Here is a 24,584-nt window from a genome sequence, read left to right as displayed (position 1 = left end):
TTATATCAACCGAAAAACATTTAAATACAACATTTAGAGATATATAGAACCGAATATAGCCTCCACAACAAGTACCGCCCTAAAATATAAGTAATCTAAAAATAACTTATGATAAAGCAATGTTGCTATGAGCTGTTTAATGTGATTATTAACTACCAAATCTTGTTCATAATACTATAATATGACAATTTTTTTGTAATGAGCTCTACTTCTTTCAGAATTTTATACATTTGAACTTAGACTTACAACTGCATGCGTAATAACTTATCCCATAGTATTGAATGAGCTACTAGCACAAGTATGCTACGAAAACATAGAAGAACGCTCTGGGGTTAAGGTTTTTTAGGCCTACAAGCTATACTCGACCTCCAAGTTAAAATAGAATGAAAGAGTATCTGTCAAGATTCTTGCTGATTCTTTTCAGCTGAATCTACATTCCTCATTAGTAGTAGCCACACTAATAAAGTCATAAGTAATTATGTTGTTAGATTACTATTTAAAAGTGGGTACTTCTAATTCCTTAATAGTGTAATGTATATTTGTCATTTGACTTGATTAATAAAACGTAATAAATAATCTTTGTGGCAATTCAGGTCAAGGATTGGAGTTTAATCTACCACGCTGCTCCACTGCGGGTTAACGGATATGGTCTCTACTATGAGTAACGATCGCTATCAGGAATTTATGATAATAGCCGGGACCGACGGCTTAACATGCTATACGAGGCTCGGTGGAGAGACCCACAAGGACAGACATCCAAACCGGAAAGAAATATTTGTAGAAATCAAATTTTAATCCCGAACGGGAATCAGACCCGCTAACCGTCGGTATTTTAGGCAACTACTAGCACCACCAGAGCCACCAGAGCGTCTGTTATACTATACCATAAAATATTTTAAAAATTTAATCCTGACCAGAAAAATTGCAAATATGTCACAAAGTGCATTTGCACTTTTCCAATTAATCAGCCATAAAATATTTTAAAAATTTAATCCTGACCAGAAAAATTGCAAATATGTCACAAAGTGCATTTGCACTTTTCCAATTAATCAGCGCTCACGAATACGTTTAAAAATGTGTTGAATTGGTTTTTCAATAAAGGTCAGATACACAATATATTGTATCAATACAAAATGGCGTCCTGTTTGCAGTCGACAAAATGGATCCTTGCAAATTATAATACGCAAATCAATACATCCAGGCATTCAAGGTAAATACACTGAGAAGGATAGCTATAGTACTACCATCCTTCTTCCCATTTCCAACAAAATCAATTAACTACGTGTAATATCTAAATACTAAAAATAGATTCTGCTAGGAGACATCGTTGCCATGGAGTCAAGTCTTCATAGTAACCGTTTTATATATCCCTTAATTCAAATGTTTGTCAAAAGACCTGTTGCTATATTCGGAGAAAATTTTTTGCTAAAAAAGACGAAAGATTTCATGTACCAACCAGACTACAACGGATATGAAATTTAGACATTTATATTTTAATAAATTATTCATACAAGTAATTACGTGTTTGATTTTGAAGGAAAAGAAAGGAAGACAAAAAATATTTATTAATAGCTGCCCGGACAGACTTCGTTCTGTCAAAAGTTAATAGTATTTTTTTTTTATATAAAAACCTTCCGTGGGCCTTAAGGAACATACAAACAAATAAATTAGTCGAAATGGTCCAGCCATTCTCGAGTTATGCGCTTAACAACATTAATTTTTATTTATATAAATTCATTACAAACAACTCAAATTAAAGCAATGTCATTGTGTACGATAAATTAGCAATTTTAAATTTTCTTCAACTGTAGTAATGCTCTTCTACCAAAGAGAGCTTTTCCGCGCTAGGCAGATATAAAATTAATGCGCTACGCCGCTCCACAACAGATTAGCGGATACAAGTGGCTTGAAATTCTTGACACGTGCTGGTACATTATTTTCCTTTTCCGTTTATCATGCTGCGAATTTTACAGAGAACAAAAAAAAACGGTAGAATTCGTATTGAAATATGCAAACATTCTATTTAAATAAAATAAAATAAAATAAAAATAAAAAAATCTTTTATTCCTGCGAATTTAAGAGACAAGTTAAAAAATCTATCAAAACATTCTATTAAGACCCATAAATGTTATCACTAGAAAAATTAAAAAAATTGAAAGATAAAATAACAAAGTAAATAAGTTTTATAACATTTAAATGATCATGACCTACCCACAAGCTAAGTCCATAAAAATAGTGTCTAAGCTAAAAATTGTTTTTTTTTTTGGTCTTGTTGCTAAGAAAGCAATGTTCCTTGCCATAATTTTCTTACGACTAGGGTGTACGACAAACAAGCATACGGTCCACCTAATGGTAAGCAGTTACCGTGGCTTATAGATGCCTACGATATCAGAGGATCGCAAGCGCGTTTCCAAAACTACCCTCAATTCCCCCGAAGGTCTGGTCACCATACTCATCACAGGAACACAACACTGCTTGAAAGCAGTGTTATTTAGCTGTGATTGTCTGTAAGGTCGAGGTACGTCCCCAGACTCAAGAGAATCTACATTCTGAATAACACACATAAGTCAGTCAGGCAGTCAGTCAGTTCAGCCTATTGCAGTCCACTGCTGGACATAGGCCTCCCCTAGTTCGCGCCAGACATCCCGGTTTTCCGCAATCCTCATCCAGCCTACACCGGCAATCTTACGTAGATCCCCAGTCCAACGGGCCGGAGGACGAGCCACATTGCATTTGCCAAGACGCGGTCTCCACTCCAGGACCCATCTGCTCCAACGGCCAACGGTCTTGCGACACAAATGACCAGCCTACTGCCACTTCAAGTTGTTAATTCTGTGGGCTATGTCGGTTACTTATACAAGTACCTAATTAATTTAAAATTTATATACGCTTTAAAAAAGACGTTTTTTTTTAATTTTCATACTTACTTCATTTCAACAAATTATTATTTATCTTTGTTGTTTTTATTATTTGTTGTCATATATTTTTTCCTCGATTTTCTTCTATTACAAGACATAATAAAAATAAATCAAACAATAAACAACAAAAAAATAAATTTTCCGTGATCAGTTTCGAGTTTCTATACCTATTATGGTAAAATAAGTTTGCGAGTGGTCTCTAAATATAGACTCTCGAACAATAGTAAAAACGTTCCGTTTGAACCTTTGAACCTTTACCCTTTAAACACGTGTAAGCATTAAGCCTGTCAAATACACAACATTAAATATCAGACAACACATTATTGAAATCGATCAACTGTGAATCGGGTTTCAATTCGCATAACAATTAATGAATATATATATTAATGATAAAATAATTTTATGGTATGTGTATTCTGTAACATTCTATTAGTGTCTTATTGTTTAAAAAAAAAAGAAAATTTAACCGACATTTAAAAAAAACGAAAAAGTTCTCTATTCGACTGTAATTTTTTCGTATCTTGCTTCGTAACTTTTTACACGGTTATCCAAATCAGTAGATTTGGATAACTCTTTTTTTATCGTGAGTTGATGCTTGTTACGTGATCCCATTTTAATTTGATCGAGATCCACGAAGTACTTTTTGAGCTATACCTAGTAATGTCTATTTAATTGAATATTTGTTCGATCGCCCTCTTTCCATTACTTTTCAGTGACAGTTGAAGTTGCGTTGCAAGAAAACAACATTATGGTATCTTCTACTAAGGACATTTAAAGCCATGTATATTTGGTTTATGTGTCTTAAAATTTTTGCTGAAACACATATTTTTGACGAGCCATCATTACTATTGTCGCAGCAAAATGGCTGATGTGCTAACGCTTGCGAGATAATCCCAGCAAATGACAAATATTTTATAGACCATGGCGATATTTGTCATTTCGTCTGAGCGTTTGTGCTTTTGTATTATTTGTGTTTCCGAATCCCTGATATGGGATTCATATTTTAGTTGTGGGTGTTGAGTGTCAGGTCTTTATTTACTTATTTATAGGTACTTATTACTTAAAACATTAATATGTATATCGTTTTAAACATTGAAATTCTTTGACACACAAAAAGCAATTTTCAATAATATTTCCCAAGAAATGCACGACTTAAAAAAAATACGCAACAATTTTATACTTTGATAGTCTATAATTTCATCAGTCATATAATACACACACAATTAACACATTCGATCATCATTAAAACGATATAAGAAACAATTTATTTTTATAAACAATATATTATTTTTAGCTAAGTCTAAAAATACCAATATCAAGTAGCAAATAGCGAGGCTTTTCATCGGAAACGAACAGTCGAGTGCACTTGTGGCTTGTCTACTGTCTAGCTGTCTGTCCGTTTCATGTCGAAGCAGATACGTTCGATGCATTATTAACTCAATAGCTGAAAACTTCACGATCTCTTCGCTTAGCTTAATGAAGAATAATACGTTATTATCAACAAAGAAAAGCTAATCAACGAAGAATAGTCAATTAATGCAGTTCTACATACTCGTATCAACAATACGTCTTCAGCAAACTTTGTACGATCAATATTTTTTTTTTTCGTAAATTGGTGATATTTTAAACGACTTCAAAAAAAGTAGAGTGTCATTTTAACTGTATTTTTTTAATCGACTGTGTTTATTTGTGGTGTATAATAATTAATTAAGTATATTTGTACCTACATTACTATATATTAAGCAAGTAATTGTAACGCTTCATTTTACCAGTTAAAATAGATCGCGTCAACACAATACACACCTACCCACACTAACCGTTTTAAAATTTTCTTGCTTTTTTTCTCAGTGTAGCGCCACGACGAAACGGGAACGCCCGCTCTGTGACAAATTTGACACTGAGAAACCGCTGACGTTGAGCTGTACAATTGTAAGACGGATGCGATTTATAACAAAGTGGTTTAAATAAAATTTTCAGTATGCTATTATGCTAAAATAAAGATGCAGTCTACTTATTGACACACTGGTCACGGTAATTGGCTGTAGTCTTGATGTCGCAATTTCGATGTCTGCACATGATAAATATTTAAATAAATATGACGTTTGTCGTGATCTGATTATGTCATACGAATTACATGATATTTGGATCCCGAACTTTGGAAGTAACACATATTGCAATTTTCACCTATAAATTCTTATTTATTGAATTAAAACATCAGCTTCGAAAATATACATTTATGACCATTTTATTGACATTTACAATATTATATTTTGAATTGGAATGTACCACTTCTTGTCATACAATGTCACACTACGTCGACGTCCCTTCCCCCTCTATGAACGTGTGACGTAATATGTTGATAGTCTCTTATCGTATATAACATCAGATCAAATATTAAATTACTTACAGTATTAGTACAGTTAGTTAATACTAGCAAGTAATTCATGCACTAATTCTGTCATCTTAAAACAAATAATTTTTACTCAACTCCAAAGTGTTAAAGTAGACAAAAATTAATAATATTGTATATTATTAATGTCTCGTACATTTAATATAATGTTAGACAATATTTTGTAAAAATTTTAATAGCTCGCTGTCATCTCATGTCGTGACACTACGCTCCAGATGCCAGACCACGCATCGTGAGCGCCGCGTCGACCAATTCAACGATCTAATGCTCTATTTTACTTCTTATTGTCTTTTAAACTGTCATAAAAAACATTAAAAAACACTTAAATGAAACATCAAATATAATATTTCAACGTTTAACGGTTAGATTTTTACTGTTTCGTTACGTGATTTGATAACATTTATGGTTCCTTCTCCGCTTCTTACGGCCTGTTCACCAGTTATTAAACTTTAATAATAGCAGGTAGAATAGGCCGTTAGGGCTTGTGTCATCTTAATTAATAAGGTACACGTTTTAAATACATATTTGGGACTAGAAATATCTCATAAATGCAGTGGAATTCGATGATGAAAAAGAATTTTTTACCTGTTGGACATCGTTATCTGTCAAATAGCGTTATCGACAACTGGTGAAACAGGCCCTTAGAATCTCGGTGATTTCTTTTCTTTTCTTTGTAAGAACTTTAATATACTAAAAACAGTGGAGTAGAAATCGTTATTATATAAAAATAAATAAATAAATGTCTTCAATGTACCCACTTGATCGTGTGTTCCTAAACTTCCTAAAACCTAAATTACCTAAGTAACGTAATGCTTGTGTTACAGGTAACAGCCAACTAATATAGCTTTTTTTTCAATAATTAAACAAATAAATAGGTAATTCATATATTAATTACACTCAGACTCAAGATGGTAATCGAATCCACAACTCATGCAACGTAAAGCCACTACATACAGCGCCAACGGGTTACGCTAACGCCACAATATATAATTATAACTAGTTTTTTTTAGAACTTTTATAGTGGGTTAATTCTGTCATACCTACGTGATATTTGCGAAACTTCAACTGTTTACGCAGCGCACGCAGCGGAAGCTCTCAAAATGAAAAAAAAAACCTGATTTTGAAACATTCTTCATCGGCACTCCGCTCCTATTAGTCTTAGTGTGATGATATATAGCCTATAGCCTTCTTCGATAAATGGGCTATCTAACACAAAGAATTTTTCAAATCGGGCCAGTAGTTCCTGAGATTAGCGCGTTCAAGCAAACAAACTCTTCAGCTTTATAATATTAGAATAGTTAACGGATCCGACATAGTTGCCGTATCTCCTTTATAAAGGAAAATATGTATTTTGTTAACTTAAATCAAGGAGATATCTCAGAAACCATCTCGAATAAAAATTTAATAAATTATGCCTCACAACTGTTTATGGATGCATAAGTAAATATATTATCATAAGATAAGAGGGTAACACTTTTATTAAAAAATTCACAAGTGATATCTCGAGGGAAGAGTGCTACCGTTGATTATTAAAAAAATATATAGTAGAACAGATTATAAATAGATTATTAGTTTTATTACTGTGGAAACTTGATTGATTTATATTTTTCTTGATTTTTTTACTAGGTAAGTATTCTAATATTTTTTTTGCTATGACTAAGTTTACAGTTGCAATCGAGTAACAAATTAGGTAAAATAGCTACTCTAGCTGGGTTTCGTTCGTTAAATCTTATAATATCTTACTCTTATCACCTTTCCACTCCTCCTTTCCTGTAATCAACTAATTGGAGACTCTTCTTCATTTCACTTCATCCCATGTTCATGAGTATAAATTTCTTGTTCCCTATCACTCATCATCATCACTACAGCCAATTGCAGTCCACTGCTGGACATGGGCCTCCATAAGTCCGCGCCAAAATGGCGTGAACCCATGTGTGTTGCCCATAGTCACCACGCTAGGCAGGCGGGTTGGTGACCGCAGGGCTGGCTTTGTTTTGTCTTGTTCCCTAACTACTTATAAATACCAAATAATCTATACTAATATTATGTTTGTTTGCAAGGGAAAAAAATGGACCCACTTTATTTCCACTACCCCTAACGTTGCTAGGCGTCCGGATAAAGCCGGACACAACTTAGTCTTTTCGAATTCGTGTCCGGCCAAATTAAACAGTGTCCGGCTTGTCCGTCTTTTGTTAGCCTTTTTAATTTTGGCTGGACACCTCGCAATTAAAATTTAAGAAGATACGTAAATAGTTAATAAAGTCTGGTTTTACACACAAATGTTTTTCGTATGTTGTATTAATACCAGGATCTGCCTTTTTAACCAAACATCCAACCAAACTGGCTAGTCTGTTGAGCTACTAAGTTTGACAACCTAGAAACCCTAATCGCACCAGGAGCATACTAAGTTAGCACTGAGTGACATAGACTATTATTTATCAGTTTTGTATTAATGACTAGCTACATTATTATTGAGTGATATTGTCCATATTTTAATGGGGTAAAACAGAATAACCAAGACAGTGTTGTCGACGCGGCTGAATCAGCAAACGAAAAGATAGTAATAATTACATTATTAGATTTTTATATACGTCCTACTTCAGATGATGTAAATTCAAATATAGACAATAAACATCACTCGAGTTGAGTATTCACTTATCCCGAATTCAGTTTAAAATGATTAAATAAACTAACGGTAAAATATCGCAGCGAGGCGATGGATATTATCCGCAATGCAGTCGAAGTCGGACGAAGAGAAGATATTTCAGTGCTTTACAAAAATGAAAATACTATATGAAACGGAGATTTCGTTCATTTAAATAATTTAATAAAAGCTTTCGGATTATACAGTGGATTTTATTAACATCACAAACGATGACGTCATTCGTTATTGACTTATAGTACAACATTGCAGATAAACATAAAACAGGTTCGCGTTTTTTCAATTATTTGCATGTATTTTGACATCTTTGTTTATATGTTATCTATACTATCTATTTTATTTATTTTGTCCTTATCTAATATATAAAATTCTCGTATCGCGGTGTTTGTAGTTAAACTCGAAACGGCTTACCGGTTCTCATGAAATTTTGTGCGCATATTGGATAGGTCTGGGAATCGAACAACATCTATTTTAACCCGTAAATGTCAAAGGTAGTCCACCCCTAATTTTTTTTTAATTGTTAATTAAATTATTTATTTTTTTATTTTATTATGATTTGGCGTTGAAAAATACATACAACCCTAAATGTTCACCCTTCTACCACCAACCCCTATTTTTAAATAGCGTTTAGCGGCAAGACAACGTTTGCCGAGTCAGCTAGTTAGATTATATATTTTGGCCTTTTTGTACCACTGAGATGGTAAATAATTAACGGTCCGCCTGATGGTAAGCGTTCCTGGACCTACCTATTGTCAACACAGTACGTCTCTGGGAGCCATTAGCATATCCAGTTTGTATAGAATGGTAAAGAAGTAAATAAATTGAAAATATTCAATAAATACGTAATAGAAAATTATAAATTACTTTTGCTGCTGGATGTTTGGTCTACAATTTAAATTACAGAACTAAATTTTATATCATTAGCTTGCTCACAGTTTGACGTCGTTTCATAATATATATTCTATATTAACAAAAATAAATGTTGCTAAACGCATAACTTCAGAATAGCTCGACCAATTCGGCTCATTTATTTTTTAACCGACTTCCAAAAAAGGAGGAGGTTCTCAATTCGACTGTATTTTTTTTTTTTTTTTTTTTTTTATGTATGTTACATCAGAACTTTTGACCGTGTGGACCGATTTCGACAAATTTTATTTTAATCGAAAGGTGGTGTGTGCCAATTGGTCCCATTTAAATTTATTTGAGATCTAACAACTGCTTTTCGAGCTATATCTAATAATGCGTTTTTACTTGACGCTTTTTTCGTCGACCTACGTTGTATTATACCGCATAACTTTCTACTGGATGTACCGATTTTGATAATTCTTTTTTTGTTGGTAAGGAGATATCCCAAGTTTAGTACCATGATAAGAAAACCAGGATCTGATGATGGGATCCCAGAGAAATCGAGGGAAACTCTCGAAAATCCGCAATAACTTTTTACTGGGTTACCGATTTTAATAATTCTTTTTTTGTTGGAAAGGGGATATCCCTAGTTTGGTACCATGATAAGGAAACCAGGATCTGATGATGGGATCCCAGAGAAATCGAGGAAACTTCTTGAAAATCCGCAATAACTTTTTACTGGGTGTACCGATTTTAATAATTTTTAATTTAATCGAAAGCTGATGTTTGTCATGTGGTCACATATAAATTTTATCGAGATCTGATAACTACTTTTTGAGTAATCTTTCATAACGCGTAGTTACTTGACTATCTTTTTGTCGATCTACGTTGTGTAATACTTGTCTGTAATTGAAGTCGGTTTTTTTTTTCGTTTGTCTGCAAACACAATTATTGTATGTCCCTTAAGGCCAACAGAAGGTTTTAATACAAAAAAAAAACTCAAAAAATAATAATTTTTAATATTAACTTTTGACAAAACTAAGTCTGTCCGGGCAACCAATTCTATAAATAAATTTAAATATTTACTGTCAAAATTCAGCTCGTTCAACTGTAGACGTCGAAGATGAACGTCATTTGCTATTTGAATTTTTTCGATTTGAATCTGGAAGAGAAGCCATTATAATACTTATGAAATTCAAGAGATTTGTTACTGGAATTTTCCACGATATACTCGGTCGTTGAACGTCTAATGAGGCCAAAATATTATTCAGACAAATAAACACCCCGGCACGTGTATCATCCCTAAAAAAATACAGGGAAAATAAAGGTAAAAAGTCTATTCTTGTGAATGGTAAATGGAAATTTTTTGTATGAAGTCGTATTTACTAGCTGAAAATGTGAAATTTTGGAAATCAAAAGTACAACAATATTTTTCGAGCTTTTTTAAGCAATAAATGAACAAATAATGTATTGTTTCTGGAAATTTCATCTCATTTGACGAAATAGACTTTTTTCTTAATGTCACTAGGTCGGCAAACAAGCGTACGGCTCACCTGATGGTAAGCGATTACCGTAGCTTATAGACACCTGCAATACCAGAAGCATCGCAAGCGCGTTACCGACCCAATCCACAATCCCCCCAGGAGCTCTGGTCACCTTACTCATCAACAGGAACACAATACTGCTTGAAAACAGTATTATTTTGCTGTGATCTTCTGTAAGGTCGAGGTACTACCCCAGTCGGGCTACTCCATATTTTAAGCAGCAAATTCCTGCTGTGCCCTACCTCAGTTAAACTCACTATTTCTTCTATAACCTTAATCCCATCAAAAGTAAATTTGTATGATAACTTGAAGCACAAGTGAGAACTAATCTTGAAGTCTGAAAAGCGTACAGACGAAGAATTCTAATTCGAACAGCCTTAACAAAAGGTAATATTCTAAACCGGGTATTGCTCGCAAAACGTATCAGGCGGAACGCACGCCGAGTACAAATTATCATAAATGTAGGCTTATTTATGTATTTATATTTCATACATTTAGATTTGAATATCATAAAACAGTATTAAAGTACTTGAAACGTGAATAGAATAACGCTGTAATGTTTAAATAAAAGGAATAAAATGAAACACGTGTTTACTCTCATACATTAATAATGTAAAATATGTTAATATAATGGTTTTGTACTTATTGTTTACAATTTCAGTACGCACTAATAAAAACAGTATCATTTATAAACTAAACTACGTATAATTAAAATTAAAATGATTTTTTTGTCTGTTTAGAATCGGTAAATATTTTCCAGGGACCACCAACTGTTTTTCAGGTAAGTACTATCTGTAGTAGTTAATTATTTCGTGTAAAAAATTTCGTAGTGTTATGTTTGTTTTATGTCACTAGGTCGGCAAACAAGCGTACGGCTCACTTGATGGTAAGAGATTACCGTAGCTTATAGATGCCTGCAACACCAGAAGCATCGCAAGCGTGTTGCCGACCATGAAAATCCCCAATCCCCCCAGGAGCTCTGGTCACCTTAGTCACCAACAGGAACACAATACCGCTTGAAAACAGTATTATTTAGCTGTGATCTTCTATAAGGTCGAGGTACTACCCCAGTCGGGCTGCTCCATATTTTGAGCAGGAAATTCCTGCTGTGCCCTACCTCAGTTGAAACCACCAAATGATATTTTTTGTATTGTTTGAAAACATGTATGCAATAAAAATGAATGAAACCGAACGGAACAAATAAGACTAGTGAGAATCGCTTATTTATTTTGTGATCTGCATGCACTAAACACGTCGAATGCAGGGAGCACCAGTGGTCCGCGGACCAACGGTTAAGAACCACTGTTCTATGTATTAAACCTATTTTAATACGTTTTGATGAAAAGTTACGTCATAAATAAAATAAAATAAGTTACGTCATACACTTTTAAAATAAATTAAAGTTTTTAAGTTCGGAAATAATATTAATAAATAATAAAAGTGTGATCGAGTGCGGCGAACGGAATTTAAGAGGCAGATATGAGAGCTATAGAAGTTATACTTCAGTCGTGTGGTCTAAAGCACACTCCTTTTTTATGAAAAAAAGTATAATCTTGTAACCTGCATTCAACACCGGGTGATGAAGCTAGTGTTCTATAAAACGGGTTACGGTTATACAGATGTTTCCTGACAATGGCTCTCCACTGAATACGCGAATAAGAGCGATGAGGGTGCGCCCGGAATACGAAACACACATTTATGAGGGATGTATTATTTTGTATTATTAATATGGAGTAGAATTTTCGCTTTTGTTTTAAATTAATTCCAATTTTCATTGTTTTAATTATGAATGTTAGGTTTTTGTACAGCTGTTATAAAGTAGCCTAACGTAAAGACGTTGCCCTGGTTTTGTGAACTTTCAATAATTGTTATATTTTCTGAAATTTTCTGTAAAAACCTGAGTATTGTTCTTAATTTTGTATTTCTCACGATTTCTCGGCAAAGTATTATACAAAACTTACAAATAACTTAGCAGACTTATTCCAGCCATTGTCGAGTTTTACGCTCAGCAACACGTGGAGAAAAATATTATTATGTTTTATAAAATATTTAAAAATGCATAAAATAATTTATATATTCTACAAATGATAATATTGTTTGACTTCTAAAAATATAATTATGTGCATCAGCTGGCTGTTACCAATAATGTCTGCCTTAGGAACAGTCGGCACGTGTGTGTATTAAAAATATTGACTTATTTCACAACCACGATTCACCTTGTAACATTCCACTGCTGAGCATAGGTCTCTTTCTCCATGTAGGAAAAGAATTGGAGCTTAACTATTATTACTTTATTTTATTTATTACTAGCTATAAACCCGACAAACTGTCCCGGCGTTCGCAATGCCATTTATTTCATAAACACCTACATAGCTTTTTTTTCTTTCCTGACAAAAAAAGTAAATATTACAAAAATAAAAACGAATGTGCTTTAGACAACACACTGAATCTTAGGTTATTTTCATTCTAGTTTTTTTTATAACTCTGCGAACTGAACAATAAATATTTCGTTAAATTGCATGCGGATGAAGTCGCGGGCACAGCTAGTTTTGATTATATAAACAGATATGACAGTTTTTTCCAGATCGCCGCAACATATCCTCCGCTGCCAGGTCAACAAACATCCTTGAAGATTTCGTTAACTTCAGGGAAAACAATTTAATATTAAACATTATTCATAACATAACCTTCATTACCGTAAAAACCCGATTGCCTAATGAGCCCATTTCTGGAATCGTTACGACATTGCGTTACCTAAGAGATGTTTACACATGAGTTTTGTGATGTTCTAAGCCTTTTTTGTCTTATAACTTAACTATGATGTGTGTTTATGTATTATTTTGAAAACGCAAATTATAATTTTTTGACTAGCCCATTTGCGGAGTTTGTAGTGAACCTGCTTTCTGCTCCGAGGGTTGTGGGATCGATTCCCACCCTGAGTGTACATATTTATTTATATGCGACAGGCTGCTGTGATGATGATGATGATGATGATGATGATTATAATGATGATGATGATGATGATGATGATGAAAATAATTGTGTTTGCTCGCAAACGAAAAAAAAACCGACTTCAATTACATCAACGAGTAATACAACGTAGATCGACGAAAAAATAGTCAAGTAACAACGCATTATCAAAGATTACTCAAAAAGTAGTTATCAGATCTCGATGAAATTTAAATGTGACCACATGATAAACATCGGCTTTCGATTAAATTAAAAATCATTAAAATCGGTACACCTAATAAAAAGTTATTGCGGATTTTCAAGAAGTTCCCTCGATTTCTCTGGGATCCCATCATCCGATTCTGGTTTCCTTATCATGGTACTAAACTAGGGATATCTTCTTTCCAACAAAAAAAAGAATTATCAAAATCGGTACACCTAGTAAAAAGTTATTGCGGATTTTCAAGAGTTTCCCTCGATTTCTCTAGGATCCCATCATCAGATCCTGGTTTCCTTATCATGGTACTAAACTTGGGATATCTCCTTTCTAACAAAAAAAGAATAATCAAAATCGGTACATCCAGTAGAAAGTTATGCGGTATAATACAACGTAGGTCGACGAAAAAAAAGCGTCAAGTAAACACGCATTATTAGATATAGCTCGAAAAGTAGTTGTTAGACATCTAATTAATTTAAATGGGACCAATTGGCACACACCACCTTTCGATTAAAAGAAAATTTGTCGAAATCGGTCCACCCGGTCAAAAGTTCTGATGTAACATACATTAAAAAAATACAGTCGAATTGAGAACCTCCTCCTTTTTTGGAAGTCGGTTAAAAATACTTTAGATTCCTATTTTTTTTCTATTGTTGCTTTCATATTAAATTTTATAACTAATTTTATATCTTTACTAGGTGACCCCGCAAACGTTGTTTTGCCATAGATATGTGTTATAAACCCCCTAAATCCCCCCTCCCCTTCCGTATAACTTAGGGGTATGAAAAATAGATGTTGGCGGATTCTCAGACCTACCCGATATGCACACAAAATTTCATAAAAATCGGTCCAGCCATCTAGAAGAAATATGTTTTAACTAACATTGTGACACGAGAATTTTATATATAAGATATCTTTCACAGATATACATAATTGTATGTATAAGGTTGTGTGGCTTTCAATTCGTCTTTCGCGAAAAACTTTATGTTCCGTTACGTATAATAAAGTAAAAAAAAATACACGCAGTATTACATTCAAAAAACACATTTCCGTTGAGAGCATCCTTTTTTCTACGTTGGTTAAAAATATATTAATATTTTATGAATTATTAAAAAAAAATATTAAAATATACCTATTAACTTTTAAGTATTGACAGTTATTTTAATTCAATCTTATCGTGACGGCCGTTATTCTCTTTGTCGATAACAATTGCTTCATTTGAATAATTGTATTAGAAAGGATGCATTGCGTCTTAGAATAGGATCATATCGAATGTGCAATATTAATAAATGTAATGTAATAACACGTGGGTTTGCTTGCTATTTTTATTATTATATATTTTTATTATATGGTGTGTGGTTACGGCTGTAAGAATATAGCCAGCCCCTCTCTTCTTCCCGTGGGTGTCGTAAAAGACAACTAAGGGATAACACAGTTTCGCTACCACCTTGGAACTTAAAAAGCCGACCAGTGGCGGGATAACCATCCAACTGCTGGCTTTGAAATACACATGCCAAAGACGGGCAGCAGCGTCTTCGGTGCGACAAAGCCAGCCCTGCGATCACCAACCCGCCTGCCCAGCGTGGAGACTATGGGCAAAACACATGAGATGGCGCCATTTTTGACGCGAACTTTTGGAGGCTTATGTCCAGCAGTGGACTGTATTAGACTGAAGTGAAACACGCTTACAGCTCACCTGATAGTAAGCGAATACTGTAGCCTATAAACGCCTGCAACACCAGAAGGATCACGCGCATTACCGGTCCTACTCCTAATCCCCCCAGGAGCTCACTCACCACAGGAACACAAAACTCCTTGAAAGTAGTATTATTTAGCTGTGATCTTCTGTAAGGTCGAGGTACTGCCCCAGTCGGGCTGCTCCATATTTTGAGCAGGATATTTCCTGCTTTGCCCTACCTCTTTTAATTAAAGTTTTAGTCTTTCATTTAATTTTATTCTTTCTTTCTTTTTTACATTCCTAATTTTTTACGCTGAATGGAATAGATCATTCTTTTACCAGTAAGATCACACTACTATTAAAAAAAACCGGCCAAGTGCGAGTCGGACTCGCGCAACGAGGGTTCCGTACAAAAAAATGTTAAAAATATTTTTATTATATAATGTAACCAAAATTTTACACTTTTTGCAATTTGCCCTTTATCTATGCTATAAGATGCCCAAATTTCAAAATTCTGAGTTCACGGGAAGCATCCTGTAGGTTTTAATTAACTTGCGAGTGTCAAAAATTTACAGCATAAGCGGCTGTATCTTTTGATTGCGTTGGATTAGAAGTTTTATTTTTTCACAGCTCCAAGGGACAATAAAACTGAGTATTAGATATGAATTTCAATTTGATACCTCCACACATTCCTGAGAAAAAGGGTCTTGGTTGACTGACGGACAAAAAAGTGATTCTATAAGGATTCCGTATTTTCCTTTTGAGGTACGGAACCCTAAAAAGTTATAAATACCTACTTTTGCATAAAATTGTGCTATATTCATTAGAATACTGGCTCCTAAAGTGTCTTCTAAACAGTGGTTCAATATACTTAAAAAAAGGGATTTTATCATTTATGTTTTTTTAAGATGCATATCTTTTTCATTTTCTATAAATGTATCACATTGTTGTCGTTGTATATGAATGAGTCTCTTTGTTCTTGTGTTAATGTATAAAGATCTAACTCAGAACAATGACTCCATCTTGCCACTATAATTCAAATATTAATTTAAGATGTAATATCTAATGTAATGCAATAACTCAAAACAATGTTTATCACCCTGGCACGGGACGGTGATCACGGCAGATCCGCATAATTCTGATCAACTCCCCACTGTATTTCGTGGAAAGTAAAAGCACGCGGTAAAACGTGCTCGGCTCACTGGCCGCTAAGAAAGTGAGCGCGAAACACGCGTTTAAAAAAAAAGAATCTCCCGCCAAAAAACACGATTTGACGTTGACGTTTACTGCGTTCGAAAACTGACGTTTTTGTTTCTTTTTATTTTATTTTTTTAATTTTGAGTTTTTTATCGGTGCGTTGAACTTGAGTGCAGCGTCCTCGGGTTTCATAAGTGATTATGTTACGCGTAGTGAAAGTGCAGTGACGTAAACGTTACATTAGATCAGTCATTATGGCCCGTAGTATTGGTTTAGGGAAGTGCTACACACTTGATATTGTTTTTGGTAAGTTAAAAAAATAAAATGTCAAATATAGAACCTTATCAGTAGCGAGATATTTTAGCCGTAAAAATATACATTAAAAATTTAACCCGAAAATTCCAATATAAATAAGGTAATTAGAATAATGTTAGTTTTAATTACAATTCTATAGGTCGCCATTTCCAATAAACATTAAGTTGTTTTAATTACCGTAAATCGATACATAGTAAACATTAGTATTTTGATAAAAAAAAAGTTATTATGATATATGGCTTCCTTGTTTTTATTTGATTTTTATTCGGTTTACTATAAAGTACCAAAAAAAAATTGTAACTGTTTTAACTAGTTTTTTATTACTTTTTTTTCTTCAATTGAGATCAAAATTAACATCATAATTAACGTCAATAATAAAATTTAAAATACGTGCAAAGAATCTTCGTCCTATAAAAGACCGTCACCAACTTATCGTAGACAATACTCTACATACATTTATTTTTTACGATTTACTATTATTAAGCTCATAATTTCCATACTTTCGGGTACAAGAACAAAAATGAGAACTGGAGGAAGAAAGACTAAAGACCCGAGAGAGGAAGAGAGGCAATGCCCTTGCCGAAATGCAAGAGCCCTTACTGACTTATGTCAGCCTGGAGGTGCTCTTTCACAAAAAAAAACTTCAGTGTTTCGCTGTATGTAAAAAAGTCAAGTTAAAAACCTCCTTGGTAAAAATTAGTTCGCTGCTTAAAGCATTCTCTTAAAAATTAATAAAAAATACAAACTGTATTTAGTTAAAATAAAACCTTCTTGTTTGACGACTTCTTTGTTATTAAAACACTAAACTATATAAACCACGTCAGATACAAAGTATGTAAATTCGTAATAGGTACAAACGTTCTTGATTGTCATCCCTTAAAAATAATTCGAATCTCCGATGATTGCCTCTACAAGAACCTTAATAGTGCAAGATATACATGTAATCGTACCGAACCTCCTTGCTTAGAAATCATTTACTACTTCGAGAACTACTTTTTTTTTTAAATATAAGCTGTGAATGGTTATAAAGAACCTCCTTAGTCGGAATCAGTTAGAAATAAGTTGCTTCAAAAACTGTTTTTATAAAAAGAAACTTAAAAAAAACATAAAAACTATATACATGTATGCCGTATTGAAAACCTAGTTCAATTTCTTTTTTTTTTTAAATTTCAAAACACTGCATCTAAAAGAAGTTTAAAATACTAGCTGCAAATTATCGTATTTTAAAAAAAAAACGTTGTTTCATGAATTGCTTGTTTAGAAAACCTTAAGAATACATAATTGTGTTCAAAATAAATTTTTGTGTAAAAAAACTGACTTAAATTTCATCGACAAGTAATACAACGTATGTAAACGAAAAAAATTAACAAACTCACTAGTCGCTACTACGATTTTCGAAGGTTTTCCTCGATTTCTCTGGGCTGCCATCATCAGATCCTGGTTTCCTTATCATTGTACCACCATTGCGATATCTCCTTTCCACCAAAAAAAGAATCATCAAAATTGGTTCTTAAGCGACAAAGTTATCCGCGAACACACATAAAAAAATATATACGGTCAAATTGAGAAACCGCCTCCCTTTTTGGCGTTGGTTAAAAATATATAAAGTTGTAATAGAAACCGAAAAAAATCAGTACATTGATTTTGTTAAGTTTTGAGCTTGGTTGCTCGAAATCCTTTCAAAATGTATTATTTGCTTCAAGAACATTTTGTATAAAGAACCTTAACAAGACAAGCTATAAAAACACAATGAAAACCTCCTTGGTTAAAATCCAAGAAAAATGACTCGCTTCTCAAAAATGCAGGCCACAAAAACTTATCTCAAGTTGTCCGTATCGTTGTTTTATTTGTCTAATGGAACGCACCGACTTGGTGACGGTTTTTGAACGCTTTCACTCGCCATGCTTTTTACGACGACAATAGATAAAAATTGTTTTACGTAATAATGTATACAAGATCGTATCGGCGGCTTTACCGACTCATTGTGTTCACATTTGTATTCACTATTACAGTGCAGTTTATAACGAACCGTATTCTATCACAGCTAAAATTAAATAAAATATAAATAATCGTTTTACACTCAACGGCCCCCAGTAGGATTTTCTCCTGTGTCGGGGTTCCGAAAACACACACACTACACAAGCACAAACACCCAAGCCACGAAAAACATCTGTATGACTAATACAAATGTTTGTCATGAGTGGGGATCGGACCGCGACAGCAAACGAAACACAACAAAGAAAGCCTCGCAAACAGAAGACAGAAAATGGTTAATATAAAATATATTATCTATATATTTTTTTTAATACTTAAAATGTAATATACATATATAATATATACTCGTATATGTAATATATATAGTGCGTTTAAAACAAAAAACAAAAACTTAAAAGCTACTCGACATCATTACACTACACTAGTAAATACACCTCATAATAAACTTCGTCGCATAAGTCGTCAAGTCCTAGGGTTCGGGAAAATAGACAATACACTCAAACGCACAGACCACAACTAACATTAGTATGGACTATGGCATCTTGTCAAACATTTGTTAAACATGTCCTCTGCGAATATTCGTCGTAAAAACCACTAGATATGCTTTATATAGATAATGCGTTTTGCATTGAGCTTTCCTTTTAGTAAAATTTAATTATTGCATAAAATTTAATTATTGCATTAAAGCATAAATTATTTATTTATTTATTTATTTTATTCTTTATTGTACACCACATAGAGTAATTTAATACAGAATTGTAAAGAAAAAATAGATATAGATAAATAAAAATAATAGATACATGTTGGAAATATCTGCATCGAAAGTATCTTATACTTACACTGTATTTCTTAAAAAAATTAGAACCTCAATCTTTCAAGGCTTAAGGATTGTTAGAACAGCATATATTAAAAAAGGCTATTCAATATGAAGTTTTAAAACAAAAGCTCCTGTACATATAATTATATATACTTTATTCTTCTTTAAGATAAAATACTCATACAGAAGATCACAACCAAATAATACCGCAAACAAGCAGTAAATATATCTTAATCTTAAATAAATCTTATAACACACACGATTGTCTGTTCCTACGGTAAGCAACTTAATTCTTGTGTTAAAGGTAACGGCTGACTGTTTTAATTTTTTTTTTTTTTTTTTTTTGATAAACTTACATACATAGAAATAATACATATATAAATATAAAAATACAAATATTAAACACAGACTCAGGAATCGAACCCGCAACCCGATGAGCAGAAAGTAGGGCCACTAAAACTGCGCCAACAGGCTAGTCAAACGGGCTAGTGTTGTGTTCCTGTTACATTGACAGCAGGCGAAGGATCGACCTCGATGCTGATGCTATTGCAGGCCTCCATAGGCTACTGCACTACACTATAGTAACCACTGTCTTATCGTAACCGAACCGTACGATTGTTTACCATCCTAGTACTATAAAAAAAGAAAGTTTATAATGTCAAGGCTACATCACAATGATGATGTGCTAATTATTACATATTCAAATAGCGTATTCCTGACGTAACGTATGTGTTACTTGTGTAAGTTAGTATACGCTCGATAGTACACGTTATATCATATTACAATCAAGTTTTAAAAAATATGTTTATTACTCGGACAACAAAGGGTCCATAATTGTTAGTAAAAATAAAAGATGAAAGAGCCACTTAAGCCACTTTTCTTTATTTTAATAAGCAGATTTTACGAATTGGAACAATTTATTTACATCCATCTATTTAAATAATATCTAAATCTATAAAAATAAAAATTAATCACCTTAATGTATGTACGCGGATAACTTTCTAACGAGTGCACCAAATTGTATTTTTTTTTTCTGTCTTCGTCTATTTTCACGAGTAGGTTGGTATAAAAGTAAATCATAATTAAAATGAATATCGTTACAGAAAAAATAAATTACAGTAAATATAGTTAACACTACTCCACAATATTTTTAATAAGATTATGGATCGACGTATTAAAAAAAATTCAAGTTATGTAAAGAACCATAAATAATAAATAAATGTCTGAACATAACACACGATCGTCTGTTCCTAAGCTAAGCACTTAATGCTTGTGTTATAGGTGACAGCTGACTCATATAAATATAGATACATATATTTTTTACGATATGCTTATAGTAACAAAAAACATACGAGCACATTAAATTGAAAGCATGCAACACATTCGTCAACGTTACTGACCTTTCCGTCAGGATACTACAATGTAACAATTGAATACGATGCTACGTTGACATCAAAGAAATTTTTCGATTTTTCCAACTCAGAGTGCCATTCCATTAGCCACTGACCTTTGGTACCTTTGACCTTTTTCTCATAGTACATACCACGAGATTATTGAATTTGTACACACGCTCTGACCATACTAACTTTTCTTTCCTGGACAAATATAACTTTACTTTGAAAAGAGTGATTATGTTTGCTCGCAAACGAAAAAAAAACAGACTTCTTTGAGAGGTAGTCGAAAAAATAGTCAATTAAATACGTATTATATTAGGGATAACACAAAAATTATTCGACAGATCTCGATCAAGATTTTTTTCAAGATTAACGCCTTACACTCAACGGCCCCCAGTAGGATATTCTCCTGTTTCGGGGTCCAGAAACATACACACAAGTATAAACGCCCAGACCACGTCAAGTATCTGTATGGCCGATACAAACGTTTGCCATGTACGGGGATTAAACCCGCAACCGCCAGCGCAACAGCACAAACCAGTGCTGTGACCGTTGCGTCAACACGTCGTTAAATTTAAATGGGACCACGTGACTAGCACCACCTTTTGATTAACGTAAATGTCAACAAAATCAGTGTAACTAGTACAAAGCTATGAGGACACGCACAAAAATAAACAAAATACGGTCGAACTGAGAACCTCTTCTCTTTTTAAAGTTTTTCTTTATTCGAAAACTAGTGCTTGTTATGAAGTTCCGTTTAAATTTGATCCACATCTGATAATTATCTACTCTTTGAGTTATTAATGTGTATTTAATTGATTATTTTCGACTATATACATTGTAGTAGTTGTCGATTTAAATTGAAGTTGGATTATTTTTTGTTAGCGAACAAACACAATTATTTATTTTCTATTAAATTTTTTCTCAATAATATGCTTACCCTACTAGGACCTATAACGTAATTTCGCGAGATACTTTGAGCTAGGTAAAAGCTAGATTTTGTAGCTGTGCTGAATTTAATATTTCACATCCTTGACGTTTTATCTTTTGATAAAAAAAGGCCCTTAGTAATTAGTAAATAATTTCAATCTTGTAACTTTTAATACATTTTTATAACTTAAACTTAAGTAAAGCAACTGATATTTTAAGAGCGAAAACTTTTTGTTTAATAAATATAGATGTACTAGCTGTGCCCGCGGCTTCGCCCGCGTAAAAATCAGTGTGTCACAAAGTTTTCCCGGCAAACTTCCAGTGAAACTATTATCGAAATCGGCTTAGCCGTTCCGTAAACCTTTCTCTCCAAGCCCTCTCTCCATTGGTGAAATCGCATGAAAATCCGTTCAGTAGATTTTGAAGGAATCTTTCACATATACTTTTGGGGACTTTGTTTTATAATACACTAACTGTCGCCTGCGACTACGTCCGCGTGATTATGAAGATGTGCATTACTATTAAGATGTTTAACGCAAATTATTTTTTTATTTCAGTCACTTGAAATGCTTATCAAACTGAGTAACTTTTTAAAAGGCACAATTTAGTATAATTTAATAGTTATTTTTATAAAACCTCTCTATACACCACATTTTTAGTTTTATTTTCAGGCTGTATATGTTTCATACAAACTATCAACCCTAATTAAACCCTCTCAGCGGTGGAATATCGCAAAATCTGTTCTTAGCGGACGTCAACTAACTATAATCTACCTCCCTGCCTCATCTTTGTCCATCCTGGATGGATGGACCATCCAGCGGTTATTAAGTTCTCGTGATGAGTGAGTCAGTGACCTTTCTCTTTTATATATATAGATTGCGATGCATTATTTGGACACCTTCTCGCTATCTATAGAGCATACATTTTAAATTTCTTTTACTCCTAAAACATAGGACTTTCATACAAACTTCCAACCCCCCGTTTTACTCCCTTAGGGGTCGAGTTTCGTAAAATCCGTTCTTAACGGATGTCTACGCCTTAAAAAAGAGCCTTTCTGCCAAATTTCAAGTTTGTAGGTGTTATAGTTTCTGAGATTTCGTGATCAGTGAGTCAACCTACCATCCCCCGTTTTAACCCCAAAAAGGGGTTGATTTCTAAAGATACATTATTTGCACGCCTTTTCATCATCTATAGAGCATACATTTTAAATTTCAGGTCTCTTACTTCAAAAACATAAGACTTTCATACAAACTTCCAACCCCCGTTTTACCCCCTTAGAGGTCGATTTTCGTAAAATTCGTTCTTAGCGGATGTTTACGTCTTATAAGGAGCTTTTCTGCCAAATTTCAAGTTTGTAGGTGTTATAGTTTCGGAGATTTCGTGATCAGTGAGTCAACGTACCATCCCCCGTTTTAACCCCAAAAAGGGGTTGATTTCCAAAGATACATTATTTGGACACTTTCTCACCATCTATAGAGCATACATTTTAAATTTCAGGTCTCTTACTTCAAAAACATAGGACTTTCATACAAACTTCCAACCCCCGTTTTACCCCCTTAGGGGTCGATTTTCGTAAAATCCGTTCTTAGCGGATGTCTACGTCCTATAAGGAGCCTACCTGCCAAATTTCAAGTTTATAGGTGTTATAGTTTCGGAGATTTCGTGATGAGTGAGTGACCTTTCGCTTTTATATATATTATAGATGAACAGAAATAAATATAATTCGAAATAATGAAAACGTTGATGTAGTAAACCTCTTTTGACCACTATTTGCGGTTAGTGACATTTTCATTGCCACAGACTAAAAACTGTTTTTAATAATTATTTTTGCATGAAATAGTTACTAAATTAACTTAAACTTCAATTTATATAATTGGATTTATTATATCGTTGGTATATAATACATATAATTGATTTATAGCACTACAGATAACACTCTAAATAAATACCAACTCTTTGATTCTCTTTGTCTGTCTCTTTAAATTTAAACGGCACTCTTACAATTTAAGTTGATATTTTTTTTGTACGTTTTTATCGTTTAGTCTTTATTTATAACAAATTATTTAATAGCGATTTATCATGTAAGTACTGAAAGTTATTTCAAGATAAATTTATTTTCTCTGATGACAGGAGAGCTTGTCATAAGGTTCACATACTCGTCCAATCGGAATTGAAATACAAGGGAGACATTATGTCTGCATTCTTGCTATCACTCCACACGGATTTCTAGAGCTATTTTCAATAAACATAGAATCGTTAGAATTGTTATAAACGCAAATTCTATATTTCCGTAACTTACAAAACTAATACTAAGAAATAGATATTAGGAAATTAGGTTGTAGGAATATTTGTATATTTTAATTGCATGGATTATTTTTTTATAAAGTACAATTATAGGTCGGAAAACAAGCGTACGGACCTGGTAAGCGATGACCGTAGTTTATAGACACTTGCAACACTAGAAGCTGGTATATAGATATAATAATATTCTAAAGTTTGTTTGTGCGAACAAAATACAGGATATACCGGCTAATATTGTTAATCATTCTTTTGGATAGGCTACATAAAATCACGTTACGAAGGCTCAGAAAAGTAAGAATAAATATCCAACAATTTGACCATAATTTTAAAACGAACAAAGCTGCAAAGAATTTGTACTATGAAATACATAAAAAAATGTTTTTTTTTTTAATGTAATCGACTTAGTAAGTA

General features: G+C 33.3%; 1 protein-coding gene across 1 annotated transcript in view; it reads left to right on the top strand.

The window, feature by feature from the left end:
* Positions 1-17,256: 17,256 nt before the first annotated feature.
* LOC123664201 (proclotting enzyme) overlaps positions 17,257-24,584 on the top strand; it is a 30,015-nt gene continuing 22,687 nt past the window's right edge. Inside the window, exon 1 of the mRNA XM_045598797.1 lies at positions 17,257-17,392. Coding sequence (XP_045454753.1) covers positions 17,257-17,392 — 136 coding nt within the window. The remainder of the gene's footprint in view (positions 17,393-24,584) is intronic.

The sequence above is a fragment of the Melitaea cinxia genome, chromosome 21, assembly GCF_905220565.1.
Source record: "Melitaea cinxia chromosome 21, ilMelCinx1.1, whole genome shotgun sequence".
Classification (NCBI taxonomy): Eukaryota; Metazoa; Arthropoda; class Insecta; order Lepidoptera; family Nymphalidae; genus Melitaea; species Melitaea cinxia.
The sequence above is the reverse complement of the archived record's forward strand: the minus strand, read 5'-3'. Positions and strand labels throughout refer to the sequence as shown.